This window comes from Eublepharis macularius, chromosome 11 (genome assembly GCF_028583425.1).
Source record: "Eublepharis macularius isolate TG4126 chromosome 11, MPM_Emac_v1.0, whole genome shotgun sequence".
In the NCBI taxonomy this organism is placed as follows: Eukaryota; Metazoa; Chordata; class Lepidosauria; order Squamata; family Eublepharidae; genus Eublepharis; species Eublepharis macularius.
The window spans coordinates 38,601,707-38,620,651 of record NC_072800.1 but is presented as its reverse complement, the minus strand read 5'-3'; the positions used below and the strand labels follow the sequence as shown (position 1 = coordinate 38,620,651).

The 18,945-nt window shown below is 39.7% G+C and overlaps 1 protein-coding gene across 1 annotated transcript in view; it reads left to right on the top strand.

Moving 5' to 3' along the window:
• Positions 1–18,945, top strand: part of RBMS3 (RNA binding motif single stranded interacting protein 3) — a 1,028,342-nt gene that overhangs the window by 882,770 nt on the left and 126,627 nt on the right. The window contains exon 9 of the mRNA XM_054991036.1: positions 10,469–10,575. Within this exon, the coding sequence (XP_054847011.1) occupies positions 10,469–10,575 (107 nt within the window). The remainder of the gene's footprint in view (positions 1–10,468; positions 10,576–18,945) is intronic.

The following is an 18,945-nucleotide window of genomic DNA, read 5'->3' as shown; positions in this document are numbered from 1 at the left end:
TGCCTGGCTGGGGTGTGTGGTGGCGGCGGTGGCAGCGCGGAGCTGGCTGGCTGGCTGCAGCAGTAGCTGCAGCCCAGTCATGCCAGCTTTGCTGCACGCGCCTGCACCTCCGCCCCCAACACCCCCTCTGGCGCCCCTCCAATGCCTGCGCGCCCGAGGCCACCGCCTACCTGGCCTCTATGGGCGCGCCGGCCCTGGTTGCCTTACATATTATCTGTTGTTTTAAATATGTACTCCTATGTACTACCTGTGCTTTATGTTGCCTAATGTCAATCCTCAAAGTGATTATGTTCTGTTCCAGTATTTTCTTCTACTTTGTATTGGATTCTTGCTACCGCTATGTCTTTTTAAACTTGTATCAATTTACCCTATGGCATTGTTTATGGAAATGTCCTTGGAACTGTATGGAAATGTACTTGATACTTATTATACTAAGCTTGTACTGTGTAATCTGCCTTGAGTCTCAGTGAGAAAGGTGGACTATAAATAAATAAATAAATAAATAAATAACTGAAATCTACCTTGAGTTCCAGTGAGAAAGGCAGACTATTAATAAACAACAACAGTAGAAACCTTTAATTGTAAGGATTACACCTATAGATCTTCCACATGTGAGAGATTGGTGTGCAGCAGCTCATCTCCACAACAGACTATATTAAAGTTTACTTAAATTTGAATAGTTGATCAATATCCTGTTTTCTTCCTTCATCCTACTACCCTGTATTTCTCCCTTTCTTAATTGTTTCCTTGCAGTCTGGTATTTGTCCTTCTGCCCATATGTTTTACCTGTAACAATGAGGACTTCCAGTTCCATAACTCAACCTTGATCCCTTTGATTATGTACTTTTTTCTTCTTACAGAATTTGATTCTACTATCTGTGACATACAATTATGAAAGTCTTCATTTATTATTTGTTATCTCTAGAATAATTCAATAGATTAATTCCTTTCTGTTAGCAGACCAAAATATGAAAAAGCAATTAGTGGGGTGTTGGTTGCTTTCAGTCACAAAAATGAGAAGAAATGAATTGCTCATAATTTAAGTGGACCCAGGTAGTTTTCCTCTCTATTAAACTTTTTGTCCTTAATGGAATCTGCACCTACGCTTGAAGACTTCTTGTCTCTGCTTATCTGTCTGTTGTCAAAACTGAATACTAAGAAACTTGGGACAGAAGCTCTGCCATTCCCCTTCCCACCTTTAATTTCAACACCTCTGACAACTGGATGTTGACCCAGATTTTCTGAAATAGGCTGTGGCACCAAGATTGTAGAACCCTCTCCCTCTGTTTTGATTTTACAAACATTTCTTGTATAAAAAGACCTAGTACAGTACCAAAATATATGTGCCTGTTGTAAATAAATAAATGGATCAGAAAATGCCATGCTTTTATTCCTTGCTCAGTTTACATTAGATTTCATATGCTTTTCTGGCCCTAACTGTATAAATGTTGCAAATGATTGCAAAATTGTCCGAACCATCTTCATTAGCAAAAATTTTGTTTATATACATCAATTATAAATACTTAAGGGATGAAATCACCCTTTATTAACAAAGATGCTTGATAAATCCCTTGATTTATATTGAAAACACATGTGGTTCCCCCCACCTTTAGCGATCTAGTTCCCATAATATTAGACAGGAAGGAAATGGATGTGATGGTATTATTGTTTGCAGAAATGCTTTCTTAAGTGCCTACATTAAATATCCCATATCAGGTGAGTCAAAAATCATTTTCTGTTTCAGTTTGAACATTACCAGCTTAAGCGCTACATGATCTCTCATAGGATAATTGTATGTTGATCGATACCAAAAGCTATTAGAAGGATAAAATACATAGAAACAATGAGGTATTTTTGTAGGATAAAAAGCTTACATTTTCAGCTATTTTTCCCCCTCAGGAGAGCATTAAAGAGAACACTGAACTGTAGAATGGTTGACCACAAGTGCTTGTAGGGTCACCTCTTACTAGAAATTCATTTTACTTCCATTAGATGTGAACTAGAAAGCAGCACAGGCCATTGGTATCTGATCTTGGGTTGTAAATTAAAGTCCATGGAATCATTTAAACTCTTCTGGTACCATTTGATGAAAACTGACTTTGTTTCTCTTCCATAATAGCATACCAGTAAAATAATATGGCATCATTTTTCATTCAAATAAAGTAACTTATGACTTTGTTAGCAGAGGTCAGAGAACTGTACCAAGTACGAGTTTATTTTTTCTTTTAGATATTACAATCATGCATTGCTCAGGTACAATCAGTAATGTATAAAGTCAGGATGCATTTAACAAGACCAGTTGTAAAAGGCATTTTTGATTGCCATTTTGCTTCTAGTTAAGAAGCCTGGCAGATCCTTATATTAGTGGGAGATGGGCACATTCTTTCAGGCACAGAATTTGAATCTTTGGCCCTGAACTGAAAAATTGTAAATCCTGGCACAATGGAAGTGCTGCTGACCTGAGAATTAAGGTGTCTGCTCTTCTGGATGGGTGATTTGATACGCAGGGGGTAGCTGTGACTAGGATGCTTTTTACAAGCGTTGACTGCTTAGCCAGCTGTGGCCTTTCCTAGGCTGAAAAGATCTGGCCACCACGGTGCATTCCTGGTAACATCAAGATTAGATTACTGCAATGCACTACATGGGGCTTGGGTAGGGCTACCAGTCCATGGTGGGGGCAGGGGATCCCCCACTCCCAGCCTCTGCCCCCCGCCCCTACTCACCCGCCACTACTCATCTGGACAGCAGTGGAAAAAGGCCCCGGAGAACAGCCTCAGAAGGCAAAAAAACCCTTCTGGGCCAGCGCACAGTGGACATGCTCCTCATGGGTGTGATGACATCACTTCCTGGAGTTATGTCATTGTGCCTGCACTGGAAGTGTGCAAGCACTTCACACATGCGTGAAGACTCAAAAAAAGTGAGTGGTAGATCTCCCCCTCCCACTCGCAAATTAAGGCGACCTGGCAACCCTAGAGTTGTTAGTCTCCAGGTGAGACAAACTAACACAAGGGTACTGCGGAGTATACCAGATAAGGAGATACTTGCTCAGAACTTGCTCAGAACTTTTAAAAGTTCTACATACACCATTCACTAATTACATCCAAATTAATTTATATATTGTGATGACCAACATCAGAAAGTGCAATGTGCTTATAATAAATAACAATGTACAATGATCAATAAATATTACAATATGTTCTCATCCAACAAATAACAATATTCCATAAGCAATTATAACACTATGAATGTCACTTTAAGGCAACTATGATAAGAAGAAGAAGAAGAAGAAGCAACCCTTAATACCACAATTCAATGAAAGCTGCAGCCAAAATTAATGTACAACCAAAGAATCATGCATCCCAGAATCCAGCTAGTACCTGATTTAAATCTTTAAGGAACAGAGAAACAACCAATAACACAATCCAATAAAGGCTGAAACTGAATTTAATGTACAACCAAAGATTCATATATAACAGGACCAATCCAGCACCTCATTTAAACCATTAGGAAAAACAGTATCTAGCTCAAAAATCCAACAGGATTCCCTGCACAGCAATTCACGTTGTAAATCAGTGGCTATGGAGGTTGTTAGCATCTGCAACACTGAAAACCTAAATTCTGTCGGGTTGTTATGTTTATTTAAGAAGTGTTGCACTAAAGGTTTTATAACATATATGACTCCAGCAGAGCTGTGTGTCAAGTAATCCCTAAGTGGAATAGTACATCCGGTCAAGCACACCTTTTCTATTCCATTTGGGAACCTCTCCAAGGCAAGGTGTGGGGGTCCGCCAGAGTCTGCTTCCAGCTGGGAGTTGGGCGCCACGTGGACACTCCTCCGTCTGGATTCTGCTTCTGATTAATACAAAGGAAGAATTGTTACTGCATATTATACAGAGACTATTTAAGATTCTTTGGACTCCCAATCTTTGGCCAGTTGCCTTAAAGTGATATTCATATTGTTATAATTGCTATGGAATATTGATATTTGTTAGATGTGAATGTCATATTTATTGATCATTGTACATTGTTATTTATTGTAAGCACTTTGCACTTTCTGATGTTGGTCATCACAATATATAAATTATTTTGGATGTAATTAGTGAATGGTGTGTGTAGCACTTTAAAAAGTCTCCAGGTGAGGTCTGGACATCTCCCAGAATTATTGCTGATCTCCAGACTACAGATATCTGATCCCCTGGAGAAAATGACTGCTTTGGAGGATGGAGTGTATGGTTTATACCCTGCTGAGGTCCCTTCCCAAACCTTACTTTCCCCAGCTCCAGACCCAAATATCAAGGAATATCATAATCTAGAGTTGGCAACCCTAGCTAGGGTTGCTCTGGAAAAATATTTGGAAACTTCAGTTGGTACAGAATGCTGCAGCCAGGATGCTGACAGGAGTGTGTCATAGGGCCCATATCAATCCAGTCTTGGCTTATCTTCACTGGCTCCCAGTTTGTTTCAAGGTCCAAATCAAGGTGCTTGTGTTGACCTTTAAAGCCCCCTAGAGTCTGGGAGTAGCATACCTTGAGCACCAGACACTCCCATATGAACTTGCTTGACCACTGGGGTCATCTTCTGGGGCCCTGCTTTGGGTGACCCAGCTTTCTGAGTTTAGGCAGGTGGCAACCTGTGAGAGGGCCTTGATTGTGGCACCACGATTGTAGAACTCCTTCCTCAGAGACATTTGTCTGTCCGCTTTTCTTGCTGTCTTCTGCTCAAATCTTTCTTCTGGTGTTCCTTCAGTCATCTCTCCTCCCTACTCAATATAAATGGCCAGTTTGTAATGTGTGTGTGCGAGTGTGTGTATGTATTTTAATCCTGTTTTTCAATTTGTTTTATGATGCATTTTATACTACTCTGTTTTGAGTTGTTAGCTACCTTGGTGGCCATGATTGGGCTAAATAAAATCTTCTAAATAAATAATAAATAATCTATCACTCTGCTCCTGCCCTGTAAGTCTGCAAAACTTCACTCCTTGTTTGCTAAGGTTCCAGAATTTTTAAAATCAATCTTGCAGAGACAAGCAAATTTAGAGGGCCCTAGCAAACTCCTTTTCCTTCACAGTCCTTTCAGTCAAACTTGTAAAAGTGCAACATTGTGTTGTCTTACCTAGGTTGACTCATTTTTATCAGCAGCATGACAGTAGTTCAAATTGAGAAGTTTCATTGCCCTCTGACTTCTATGAATCTGGTCTTTTTCTTATATATCTATATCTACCTATATAGATATAGATATATAGATATATACACTAGAGATGGGCACAAACCAAATTACGAACCAAAGTTTGTCACAAACCGAGTTTGCAAACCAGCGGTTCATGTGAGCTCATTTCTCACAAACTGTGACAAATTTTAGCCTGGTTCATTTGGTTCATATTTCGGTTTGTCACTGCAGATGGCCTGGCGCCAATCAATCAGTTTTCTAGACAACGGGGGGATGGGCTCTCTGCAGTCCTTCCACTAACCCAGAAGTGACATTTTCTCAAACTGAACAAACCGGTTCATGAACCAGGGCAAGTTCGTGAAAGTTCATGGTTCTGTTTGTGAAATGCGATGAAACATAAACCACCACGAACTGCCATTTTCCTGGTTCCTGTCCATCTCTAATATACGGACATACATATGCACATATACATAATATATTTATATTGTGTGTGTGTGTACACCTTACCTTTTAACTACAGTGATTATTGCATACTGGCACTTAATACTGAGCTAAATCTGATACTCTCTGTTTCAGAGTTTCAGATAAGAAACTCAAAAGCTCCAGAGGGCTAGTTTTCATGGCCATAACATAAGAAACTGATATATATATACTGAGATAAAAATCACATCTCCAGAAAAACAGCGACCTTGTTTTGGTTGTAATGCTACTCTACATTCAACCCAGTTGTTCTAGTCAAGCTTCTGTCTTTGATGAGAAACATTAGTGTAAGTATAAATGAGCTTACGTTTCTTATCCCAAATAAATAAGTACCAAAATGTTGACTTAGTGCATGAAGGTTTGTTAAGTATTAAAAAGCACAAATATTGAGAAAAATAAATAGTGTACTTTGTGTTATCTGTTAGTCTGTGATGTTGGTACCAAAGTCCATATACACATCAAAATCTTAGATATCATATAAGTTTCAAAACTGCTTCCTGCATCTAGATGAAAGGCAGCCAGTTCCTATGCATGTTTATTCAGAAGTAAGACCCACTGAATTTAGTGGGATTGCAGCATTACAGAAACAGCATAATTTTATCTTCCAGGATCCTGCAGGCCAGTTTCAGTTATTTCTTTCAGGATCTGCATAAGAACCCGTGATCACCACAATATACTGCTTGTTTTTAAGTGAGGTTTCAGGCAAATTACAAGAGTCCTTGGCAATCTGTCTCTTATGATGAACTCCCTTAGCTACTATTTCAGAAGGCTTGTGGGGGCATAATTTTCTCCCATCTCAGTTCAAGTATCCACATGGTCCTCCTGCCTCAATTTCTATGTCATGCCCCTCTCTGGCTGAGAAGAGTGGTCCAGTTTCTGGCTCTGCCCTGCTCCATTTATAGGGATGCCAGCCCCATGGTGAGAGTAGGGAATCCACTGCTCCCAACTTTTGCCCCCTGTCCCTACTCACCTGGCCAGCAGGGGGGGCAGACTGGAGCCAACACAACATGTGGTGAAATGATGTATGTGCGTGCTGCAGAGGCTGCAATGATACTTAGACCATGTAGCTTCTAGTTTTCAACTAGGTGTCAGTGGGGCCTCCAGAGCACACATGTAAGGAATGTGGATTATGGCTCCCTGCCAGCCTACCAACCACCCCTTCCCCCATTTTTCAGATAAGGGGGGGGGGCTGGCAATCCTATTCATTTACTCTATCCAGAGCCACCCACATTATGACTCCATGTGGGATCTCTCTTTAGTGTGCCTTCCTGCCCCTGTCCGCATATGCCCCTAACACTAACCTGCCACCAAGGTGCCTCGTGCTCTTAAGTCTTCACAGCTAGGAGCTCTGAGGCAGAACTCGTGCCCTGCTTACCGAATTCATGGGCACTCTGCCCAGGGTTTATATAAGATGTGGTGCATGACTGGGTGCTGGGGAGGGGGCTTGGCTGCCACCAGGGCACAAGGGGATTAGTTATAGCTGTAGTCAGCATCCTGTGTTCCTCCAGACAGAGCCACGCCGAGTGTGTGACTTTTCTCTTTACATGGACGCCTATGGGCTTTACTATCTTTTTTTGTGATGTAACTGTCTGCCAGTGTTTGGGGGCATTACCCAGCCTGGAACAGCATAAGAACTAACTAACTAACTTCCAGACCACCCACCCCCAGCCTGGCCACTCCCATGTTGGTGCACAGGTTTACATCTAAGAGCCACTGGCAGTTGACCACATCTAGGCACTGCCAGCATACCAGCCTGGTGGGCCACTGCCAGGATCCATGCTGGAGTAACTTGGGCTTAAATTGACATAAGTGCAAAATATGTTAGTTAAAGGGCTAGTTGGGTCCCTCAATGCTCCCCCCCCCTCGGATTAATCTGCCTTATAATTCTATATACATGGTAGGCATAATGTGCCATTTAAGCATATTACATTCACAACAAAGTTCTTGGTACTAACCCATAGCTGTTATTTTCCTGGATTGTTTCTCCCATATGGCTGCATTTTCCTGGAGGTAGCCTTCTTTTGATACCATTCTTGTCTTCTTGGAGATCACCTACAGTGCAATCCAAAGCACAGTAATTAAATCCACTGAAATGAATGGTCTTAGAAAAGTGAAACTGTTTAGGATTGCACCGTTCATTTTCTTTCCATTTTGGTTGTAGTCTTGTTTAGGTGAGCTTCCTTTTGATTGTGCTTTCGTTAAAATGGACTTCTGTCCTATCAGTTGCTGCTGGCGTTCTGTTAGAGTTCCTTTCCTGGTCTCTTTCTGGTTCATGTTCTTTTGAGTTTGTCCAGTGCTTCCTACTAAAAAAAAACCCCTATTACTGAAAGGCTAACATCTCTTCATTATTTAGTATATTTGTTTGAACACTTGTTCTTTCTGTTTAAAAATCTCCTACAATATAACTGCTGCTGTAGCATAAAGCACATGTTATGTTATTCACTGGCCATTTATGTAAGAGGCATCTTAGACCCTGATATTTTACCTTTGTTTATTTGTAAAGCGTAATTTGTAAAACAAAAACAAAAAAATCCCACCATATTTTAACTCCTTGGAGGTATAAACACTGGAAGGTTATCATATTGTTATCTTAATATTAGCATCAATGTAATGCAGTTGTTATATTTTCAAGAGTATTTATATAATTAATTTATTTATTCTACCTTTCTCCTTATGGTACCCAAAGCAGCTCACATTGTTCTTCTTTCCTCCATTTTATTCTCACAACAACCCCGTGAGGTAGGTTAAGCTGAGAGGGTGTGACTGGCCCAAGGTCACCCAGCAAGTTTCAGTGGCAGAGTGGGGATTTGAACCTAGTCCCCCACCCAGATCCAAGTTCCACACTGTAACCACTATGGCATGTCATTAGACTCTCACAATATTTTGGACTCAGAGATTTTCTCTTCCATTCAGTTTAATGGGGTTATCATTGATCTTAGTACCTGTTTGGTAAAACTCTCAAATTGAAACATAGAGACAGACATACAATGGGAGTGGATTTTGGATATTATACACAGTTTTGTAAAATCTGACAATTAAAAAATATTTTAAATAGATCAAAATTTGACAGAATGATTTTTTTCTGTTTTTCCCCCCTGTTGGTAGTCTTTCATACAAAACTTTTCCTTACAGCTTTATGAACATTCATTAGAATAGTGATGCACCAACTAAATAGTCAGTTTCATGATGAAAGACTAGCATCTCACCTTGAGAGCATGAGGCAGACCATGTGCCAGCTGTATTAAGTTTTAAGGATTTAATAGGGGGAAATAAGCTAATTTTATTGTTTGACAAAATTCTTCTTTCATCTACTTGATCTATTTAACATGCTCAAATGACTAAGCATAGCATACTGAGACTCAAAAAGAGTGAAAAGATTACTAAAATGGGCTTGCCATCCAAAGAGCAGCAATGTTTATTCTTTCACTAATGTCAGTTGTGAATATGTAACATCCTCCCAAGGTAAAATAGGGGAGGGGGCTGCAGGAACCAAGGGGCAAAATGGACTAACTTGTATGCACATGTGCCACATTTTGGGATGATTATATCATTTCTGACATTTTGGGCTAATTTTTACTGAATTGGCCCTGGCTAGAGATGGACACGAACTGGGAAAATTCTGAACCGTGCAGTTCGTGGTTCGTCATGTTTCACAAACCACGAACTTTCACAAACTTGCCCCAGTTCACGAACCAGTTCGTTTGGTTCATGAAAATGTCACTTCTGAGTCAGCAGAAAGTCTGCAAAGAGCCCATCCGCCGTTGCCTAGGCAACTGCTTGATTGGCACCAGGCTGTCTGCAGTGATGCACCAAAATACATACCAAACAAACCAGGCTAAAATTCATCACGGTTCATGAGAAATGAGCTCCCACGAACTGCCAGTTCACGAACCACAAACTGGCCCGGTTTGTAACAAACTTAGATTTGTATTTTAGTTTGTGCCCGTCTCTAGCCCTGGCACAACTTGGCACTGCCTGGTCGCACTAAAAATAATGTATCTAGTTTGTGTCCCCATTTATACTCCATTTCCCCCCACCAGCCAGGTAAGTGCAAGGGCAGCAGCTGAGGGAGGTAGATTCACCTCCACTAGCAGGGGAATGGCAACCCTGGCCCTGCTACATTGGACCGAGGTTCTGTCTAGTCAGGCATCTTGTTTCAAATAGTGGCCTAGAAGAAGTACACAAATGGGACAACAGTTCTTCTTGTTGTTTGTCCTTTGGAATTATACTTCGTTACATGAAGGTTCCGTATTGATTTCATGGCAAATAGATCTTGATAGTAATATCCTTTGTGAATTAGTCTATCTCCTCTTTAAAGCTATCCGGACTAGTGGCCATTATACATCATGTGGAAGCAAACTTCCCAATTTAGCTTATGCATTATGTGGAGAAGTTCTTCCTTCTGACTGTCCTGAATCTACTGCTTTGCTATCCAAAGGAACCCCAAAACAGCTCACAATAACATTTAGTATAAAAACTAACCAACAAAACGATGGTGTATCTGAGGTTGGTTGGGATGACTTTGAGTTCTGGTGTTATGGAGTGTGAAAAAGTTTTATTATCCGCTTTTCATAATTTTATAAACCTCCCTCTGTTGATTTCTCTGCATCGTTTGTTTATTTTTTCATTGTTGGTTCCATTTTTTAAAGATCTGACAGTATTTGTAAAAAAAAAAAAAGGTAAGAACTGCCAGGGCTAAAAATAACACACGCACATACCCAAAGATTTAACTACAAAAGGTTAACATTACAAAACATTTCAATTGCTGGTTTGATTACTTTTTTTGGGTGCCGTTAATGCAGACTTTTTTTTTCCTTCATAGCCCCAACAGAGCCTTTGCTGTGCAAATTTGCAGATGGAGGGCAAAAGAAACGACAGAATCAAAGCAAGTACACACAGAATGGGAGGCCATGGCCAAGGGAAGGAGAGGTGAGTCGCAATTACCTGAAATAATTTCCTCAGAATTGGATAGACCTTCCTGTGATTTAAAAGATCAGAATAAAAGAGACTGAATGTGTTTCACCTTTCCAAGTCCACCCTTAAAGTTAACGAGTTTAGAAGGATGTGACTCTGTTTAGGATTGCTTGTGAAGTTGTGATATTACTGTGGATAAAGACACAGTAAACAGGCTGCAATGAAAAACTATACAAACCTCCCATGGATTGCCTTATGGTCATCCTTCTAAAACTACAGGGAGAACCCAGCCTACAGGAGTACATTTGCACATTCAGCTAATTTTATGAGCAGTACTAGTTTTACTAAACTAGAAAAATACAGGTATTCCTCATAAATGGGTTGAAGATTGCAGTCTTTTACTCAGTAGATATGCACACACAAGTCAAAATACTATTCTAAGTTGCAATACTTATAAAATAGAAAGTACCCCTTTTTTAGATTCAATATGAGAACTATCTTGTGGGGTTTCACAGGGTACAATCTTATCTCCCATGTTCTTCAACCTCTAAGTAAAGCCTTTAGGAGAAATTTTTCATAGCTTTGGAATTGGATCAGTATGAGGATGATGCCTAACTGCATATCTCACTATCCAAATTCCTTGGTGATGCAGTAGAGGCCTTTAAGCCACCACCTGACACCTGTAGTCAAATGGCTGAAAATGAATAAACTGAAACTGAATCTAGACACAGCTTATGAAGGCGGAGATAGTGAAAGACATTGCGCGGTCCGCTTCAGTTGACCCTTGCAGACTTGATTACGAGCCTAGGGGTTATATTGGATCCAATACTGCTACAACTTAATGCAGCTGCCAAAAATGCCTTCTCCAAACTTAGTTTAGCCTGAAAGATGCCCCCCCTACCTAGACACAGCTGATCTGGCCACCTGGATCAATGCCACGGTAACATTAAGATGAAACTACTATAAAGCACTCAACATAGGTCTTCCCTTGAAATCAGTGCAAAGAATGCCATAGTTTGATTATTATCAGGAGCTAGGCAAAGCATGCATATTACTCCCATTCTGCAGTCACTACATTGGCTAGTGGCTACCCATCTTACTGGGCTCAGTTCAAGGTTTTGACTATCAAAGGCCATTCTTAGCCTTGGACTCTCATGTCTACAGGACCCCCTCTCTTTCTATGTCCTGCCACAGCAGCTTTGCTGCTCTGGGCCCTCTGTTTGTGCCACCCTGCACATGGGCAAAATCAGTGGCTTCTCATACACGTGCATTCTCTGTGGTGGCCCCCAGCTTATGGAATGGTCTGCCTGAAGAGATCAGGAAAGCTCCCAGTTTCATCACTTTCCTCAAACTGAAAAACTGAATTATTCAGGACAGGAGAGCTTTTTTACATAGGTAATAGAACTGTGCTGTAAGAAAATGGCTCAGAGAGATGTGCTGGAAAGGAATAGGGACTGTAGACTATACAACTGTGTACTGTCTGTTGCTATAAGTACCCTACTGGATAGTTCTGCATCATGTAATATGTCATATCAATTTGCTTATGCTTTGGTTCAGCATTATTTTCATTTCTGTATCTGATTTCTGCTTATTTTCAAATTTCTGCAATCTTACAGTATTTGTATTGTTTATTGAATGTTTATTGGATGTCCCAGCCATTGATTGTATTGACCTACACTGTGTAATTCGCCTTGAATCTCAGTGAGAAAGGTGGATGATAAATAGCATAAATAAATGAGAAGCGAGAAGGAAGCAAAGTTACCCATCTCAGCTTCTTATGCCGTCATAAGAACCACTGTCAGAAGAGGCTAGAGGAATGACAGGAGGCAGGAATCATCTACTTCTCTCAGCTTTATGCTTTACACATAATTTGGGAATGTGTCTGCATAGATCTAGTTTGGATGATCAGAAGTTTGCTTTCTGCTGCTTCCATTCCCTGACTCTAGAAATGCAAAGAGTTCAGCCCTCAGGTGAGCATAGTTTTGCTAGACCTTCCTGAGCTTGGTGATGCTGTGGACTTCCCATTATTGGCATGGGGGGGGAATACTGCTACTTATGCAGAAATACTCCCCATGTTCTTGACTGGATACTGCAAGACCTAGAGGACATACCTCACCAGGAAATGACAAAGTAACACCTGATTTTGTAGAGCCTATTATCTGAAAAGGAATTTTACAATCAGTATATCCACCCTATAGGCTATTACTAATCTTTTTGATGTTATGGTTTAGGAATATGAAATAAGGAAGTAAGTATTCAGGCCCAAGTTTGTGCCTGAGGGAAGCAGGTTAGGCCTGCTCATATTTACAAGTCCTGTTCTCTGTCTCTGTTATGACAAGAGGCAAGATTTATTATGGTTTTCCAGTCATTTCCCACAAGGCCATTAGAATAGGTTAATTTTCATTTGCTTCCCCTCATTGCTTCCCTTCTAAATATTTAGGTATGAAAGGTCCCTTACCCTTTCCGTGTTCCAGACACAAAGTAACTCCATATGTGCTTTGCATGAGTGAGGAAAGAGGGTGGGCGGGGGTGGTGGGGGTGGAGATCAAGCTTCATTGTCTTTTTTTCTCTTGAATATTAGTAACACATTGAGCCATTTGAGCCACTTGGTTAAATCTGGTTGTTCAAACTCTTCACATTCTTAAAAGCCATTATTAATTAAAGCTTGTTCATTCTGAAGTTAAGAAAAGCCTTGAAATGTCCTAATTGGATCATAACAGTGTAAATCTGCAATGCCATTGCAACCAAAAATTTGGAGAGGGGTAAGGCTTTTTATTTTATTTGGGTGTTTTTCTAAATTTTAAAACAGCTGACCATTGGTGGTTTTCATATGTGATGTGTGGTTTTAAACCACATTGCCATCTTTAAATTAGTATATGGTTTGGTAATGTTGGCAGGTACGTCTTGGGGGGAGCATATATTAGTCCCACCGCAGTGAACTGATAAAACAAACAAGGAAAGCATTCTCAAAAGCATGCAAGTTGTTCACTTTTGCGATGTGGTTACCATGCACTGTTCCAACTTCTAAAACAAATTTCACCATTATTTTTAGCATATAGTAAGTGTCAGTGTGGCAGCAGCTGACGTGGGAGATTGACATAGCCTCAGAGGGGTCATTATGCTTTGTTATGCTAGTGATCCAAGACCACTAGAAAGTCTCTTTTTAGAGCCTTTATGGTTTATTATTTTAAGAATGGGCTGAATCAAGTCTGCCCAAGAAGGCCTTGATAAGATAGACTGCCACAGAAAGCCCTTTGTAGACAGATTTATATAGCACTTGCTAATGACAACTCTGTAGGGTCTACAACTTTTTATTTTAAACAGTCTATAAATCCATGTTTATCTACCATGGCTGCCCATCATGTCATCTATCCTGGATTGCTCTGAAGTTTAGATCAATAAACAGCACAGAGGTAGAAAGTTATTTGCGACACAATGCCATTGTACCTTGAGGGTTAGCACATTGCACTATATGTACTGAATATACTAGAGATGAATAGTACTGAATAGTACTTAGTACTTGGCTTGCATGATGTGCTAATATTCATTATACTTTTATGCATAATATTACTGCTTAATATTTATCTAGGATTTTTTTAATTCACACAACACTGTATAATCATTGTCTAATGTATCTTTGTGGCAGCTCTTTCTAAATGAGAAACTAAGGCTTAGGTGCCTTGATCTGGATAACCCAGACAAGCCCGATCTTGTCAGATCTCAGAAACTTAGCAGGATCAGCTTTAATTAGTAATTGAATGAGGGACCACCAAGGAAGACTAGGGTTGCTGTGCAGAGGCAGGCAATGGCAAACCACCTCTGTTAGTCTCTTGCCTTGAAAACCCCAGCAGGGATTACCATAAGTCAGCTATGGCTTGACAACACTTTCCACCACTGTCCAAGCTCAGGTAGGAGCTTTCTTCCAGTGGGAGAGGCTCTTCCTCCATATTGAAGCTTCTTCCTCTGCATGAAGGCTCCACGTTTAGCTGAACAGAATGATAGGATGCAACTCTGTGAAGGAAGCAAAGGGTAAGCTGGAGAACGGTAAATGTTCTCCAGTAGATATTCCTTCACTTTGGGAACCTCTTTCTACATTTATTTATTTATTTATTTATTTATTTATTTATTTATTTATTTATTTATTTATTTATTTATTTATTTATTTATTTATTTATTTATTTATTTATTTATACCCAGCCCTCCCTACAGATGGGCTCAGGGCGACTAACAACATTAAAAAAATACATTAAAAGTCACAAAACCATAAAATCAATAATAATTTTTTAAAAGTCATTAAAATAGTCCAGGAGCAGGCTGTTTAAACAAATATTGGGAGTCCATATATGGGCATAGCAGATGGCTGAGGGCAGTCCCAGAAAAAGTGGTGGTCTTAGATGGAGAAAGGAGGACACCCACTGGCACTCAGCCAAAGGCCCGGCAGAACATCTCTGTTTTACAGGCCCTGCGGAACTGTAACAGGTCCCGCAGGGCCCAGATCTCCAGCGGGAGAGCGTTCCACCAGGCCAGGGCCAGGGCAGAAAAAGCCTTGGCCTTGGTCGAGGCCAGACAGATGTCCTTTGGGCCAGGGACCACCAGGAGTTGCTTGTCTGCAGAGTGTAACACCCTGCAGGAGACATAATGGAAGAGGCGGTCCCGTAGGTATGCAGGTCTCAGTCTGTGAAGGGCTTTAAACACTAAGGTTAACACCTAGTTAACATCTAGTTAAAGATATTGGGGGAGAGTTGCATGGAGAGACTAGGGACTGCGGAGATGCTGAGGAAGATTTCTTCTATGCTTGAGCTTTTCCAGAGATCTGCGCAGCAGCTGCTTTCTTCCTTTTAATTCAGAAATAAAGTCCATGAGGAGCTTCCAATCCAGTTTAGTATATATTTTTTTCAATTTACATTATTTCTAGTCAATCTTTCTCACTGAAATCAAGGCACTTTACACAGTGTAAGTCAATACAATCAACAGGATGGGACATCCAATAAACCGTGCAGTAGAATTAGGTTTGCAGAAATCTGAAACAAAGTTGAAAGAAAACATAAGTATTAATATGACATGTTAAATAATGCAGAGATTACACAGTAGGATAATACATAGAGAAACAGAGAGTGCATACTATACACGGTAATATCCACATTCCCTTTCCCTTCCTCAAGGTTTCTTTCTGAACTGTTCTGCTACAGTACATCCGTATTCCCTAACAGTGGGAGCTTTCCTGACCTCTTCAAGCGTGCCATTTCAGAAGGTGGGGACCACAAAAGGGAATGCACGTCTGCAGGCAGTTACAGGCAGTTGTTGATCTTGCCCATTTGCTGGGTGGCTCCTGCAGGAGGCCCTGATCAGATGACCAAAGCTGTTGTAGCAGAGCTGGGGGGAGAGGCAGTCCTGCAGAGACTCCAAGGCCATGGAGGACTTTGTATGTGATAGCCAATGCCATGAACTGAACCCAGAAACTGATGAGCAGCAAATGGAGTGACTGCAAAATGGGAGTTTCAGGTGGGTAGCCATGTTGGTTTGGAGCAGATGAGCAAGGTTTGAGAGCAGTAGTACCATTAAAACCCACAAAGAGTTGCCAGGGTATAAGCTTTCAAGATTAAATTCTGACAAAGGGAGCTTGGATCTTGAAAGTTTATACCCTTTGTTGGTTTTTAAAGGTACTACTGGACTCGAACCTTGAAAAACAGGAGTAATATTTATACTTCACCTAGCTCCTGCTAATAACCGAAATGCAGTGTTCTGCACCAACGGGAGTATCCAAGTTGACTTTGAGGGGAGACTTATATAGAGTACATTACAGTCATCTAATTGATGTTACCGTGGCCTGGATCCAGGTGACCAGATCATCCAAATCAAGGTAGGGGGCCATCTTCCAAGCTAAACTAAGTTGGAAGAAAATATTTTTTGCAGCTGCATTAACTTAGTTCTCCAGTAGTAATATTGGATCCGGTATAACCCCTAGGCTCAGCTGGAATGTAGTTATTAAATGTATTATTAAAATCTGTATATCAGACTATCCGTCTAATGTGTGCAAAGAAGAAATAATTGCCTATTTGCTTCCTGCATTGGAGAGTGGGTAGCATGGTATCCCTAAACTGTAAGGCTTACATCTATCAACTCTTCTTTTAAAGACTCATCCATTTACATAGATAATAAATTAATCATAGTCTCAATACATATTCATATAATTAGTCATTTATCTGAGGATTTTTTTCCTTATTATGTTTTAGTACCCAAGATGATTCTTCATTTCTTAATAGCAGCCAATCATTTTATGTTCAAATACAACCATAGCAGCATCTTGAATACCTTCTAATGTAATGCCTTTTGTCCAATTACGTTGGTCATAATTTTTGTTACTGTAAGCAAATCTGTGAATAGTGAGATATTGACAGTGATTCTTGTTACTCTTCATTCCCACCTGTTGAATTTAGTAAGATACAATATTCCAGAGAAAAGCATTCTCATTTTGAGATGGCTACATTCCAAGGAGCACTATTCTGGGAGTAAACCCCACTGAATACAATGGGACTTACTTCTGAGTAGACATGCTTAGGATTGCTCTCTTAATTTTGTTGCTCTGCTACATCTTTGGTTTTTGTGAGCAGAACAGAAAATAATGCAGACTTTAAAAAATAGCTAGGAAAATCTAGGGTAATCATGGAGCACAGATTGATTCAGTGCTACCACTTATATTTTTTAATTCTTATTTCTATGAAATTAAGTAGAACACTCCTTTGGATTTTTCAGACCTTTCAATAACATTGAAATGAAAATTTCAACCCTGTTGAACTCCCCGAGTGATTTTCAAGTGTGTAAATACAATTATTTTAAAAACTGAATCATAATGATCAAGCACTTTAGAGCTGAACACTTTTTTAATGTCAAACCCACCTGTGCAGTCTTGGCAAAATATTGTTGAAACCTTGCAGAATGGTACATTTTTTTTATTGGTGGTGATACTCTTCTTTTCATTTATCTGGGTCCTCCAACGTTTATAACTCTCTCAACATATATTTTAGAAATATGAATGTGATTAACTCATTCTAACCTGCTTTTTAATTATATTTTTAACTGGAACATTAGTGAGACATAGCAACAAGATTCAGTCCAAGGGAGCTGAGCCATAACCATGCTAAATCTATTCATACTGCTTTGTGTGACCAATCCATCTCCTTAAAGATGCACTTCTCCTATTTGTCCTATATATGGCATTGTTATTAGATTCTGGACCAAAGGATGTATTTTTTACTTTACGAAACCAAATAATATTGTCCAGTGAAGTTTTTTAAAATCCCCATAAGTTGTAAACGAAATATATACTATGTTCTGAGTTGTCAGCACAGTAAACATACCAAAAGCCTTTTAACACAGAAAGTAAGTTACCTGAGCATCCCCATGTAAGATGTCTTGTGTAAAGAGACTCTTACAGTGCCATCCTAAGCAGAGTTACACCCTTCTAAGTCCAATAACTTCAAATGACTTACGGTGCAATCCTAAACAGAGTTACTCCAGTCTAAGCCCATTGAAATCAATGATTCTTGTTAATGTTCATTCCCACCTGTTGTATTTAGTTACCTGGAGTAACTTTGCCTACGATTGTACTGTTAGAAGGTGCAATTGTGCTTAGGATAAACTTTTCTAATATTTTACCTTCCCATATATTTCAGTAATTTCTGTTAGATGTTTATTTGGCTTAATGGGTTTTGATGACATCAACATGTACATTGTAGTATCAGTTCTACCAAATGAGTAAAATGTTTCTCACAAACATTCTCCACAAATGCTCATCCTGAAATTATCCTGAATGCAGCCAAGAGCTTTGACAGAGAATATCATTATTCTGATATTTAAGGATGAAATTACTTATATTTAGGAAACATACCTGTAAAATTTTATTTTAAAAATAGAATATTTGGGGGTAGGGTGTCATGCCTTACTCTGCTACTGTTCTTACAAGTGCTATATTATATATATTAAGTGCTATATTAGGAAGGGCATTTTCATTTATGTCCCAGTGTATATAAGCAAAGAATAAACATGCCCAGTTTTACAACCCAGAACTACATGAGATAGTAAATTCATAAGAGGAAAGGGCTTATTGTTGCTTTGTTAGAATAACAATTCTAATTAGGACAGACTTGGAAAACAATGAAAAAATATAGATATTATTTTTGTGATCTATGCCTTTGTGTCATAAACAAAGTGAGACACAGTCTCACAGTCATATAACTGTGATGACTGATTATTGAATAGGAGCTTCTTGAAATTGTATTAGGATAAAATTAAATAGATTACTACAGATGAGGATCATTGATACTTCCTTCTCTCTTTCCTGACCAATTTCTAGTGCTTTTATCTGACCAGTCCTTGTAGATGTTC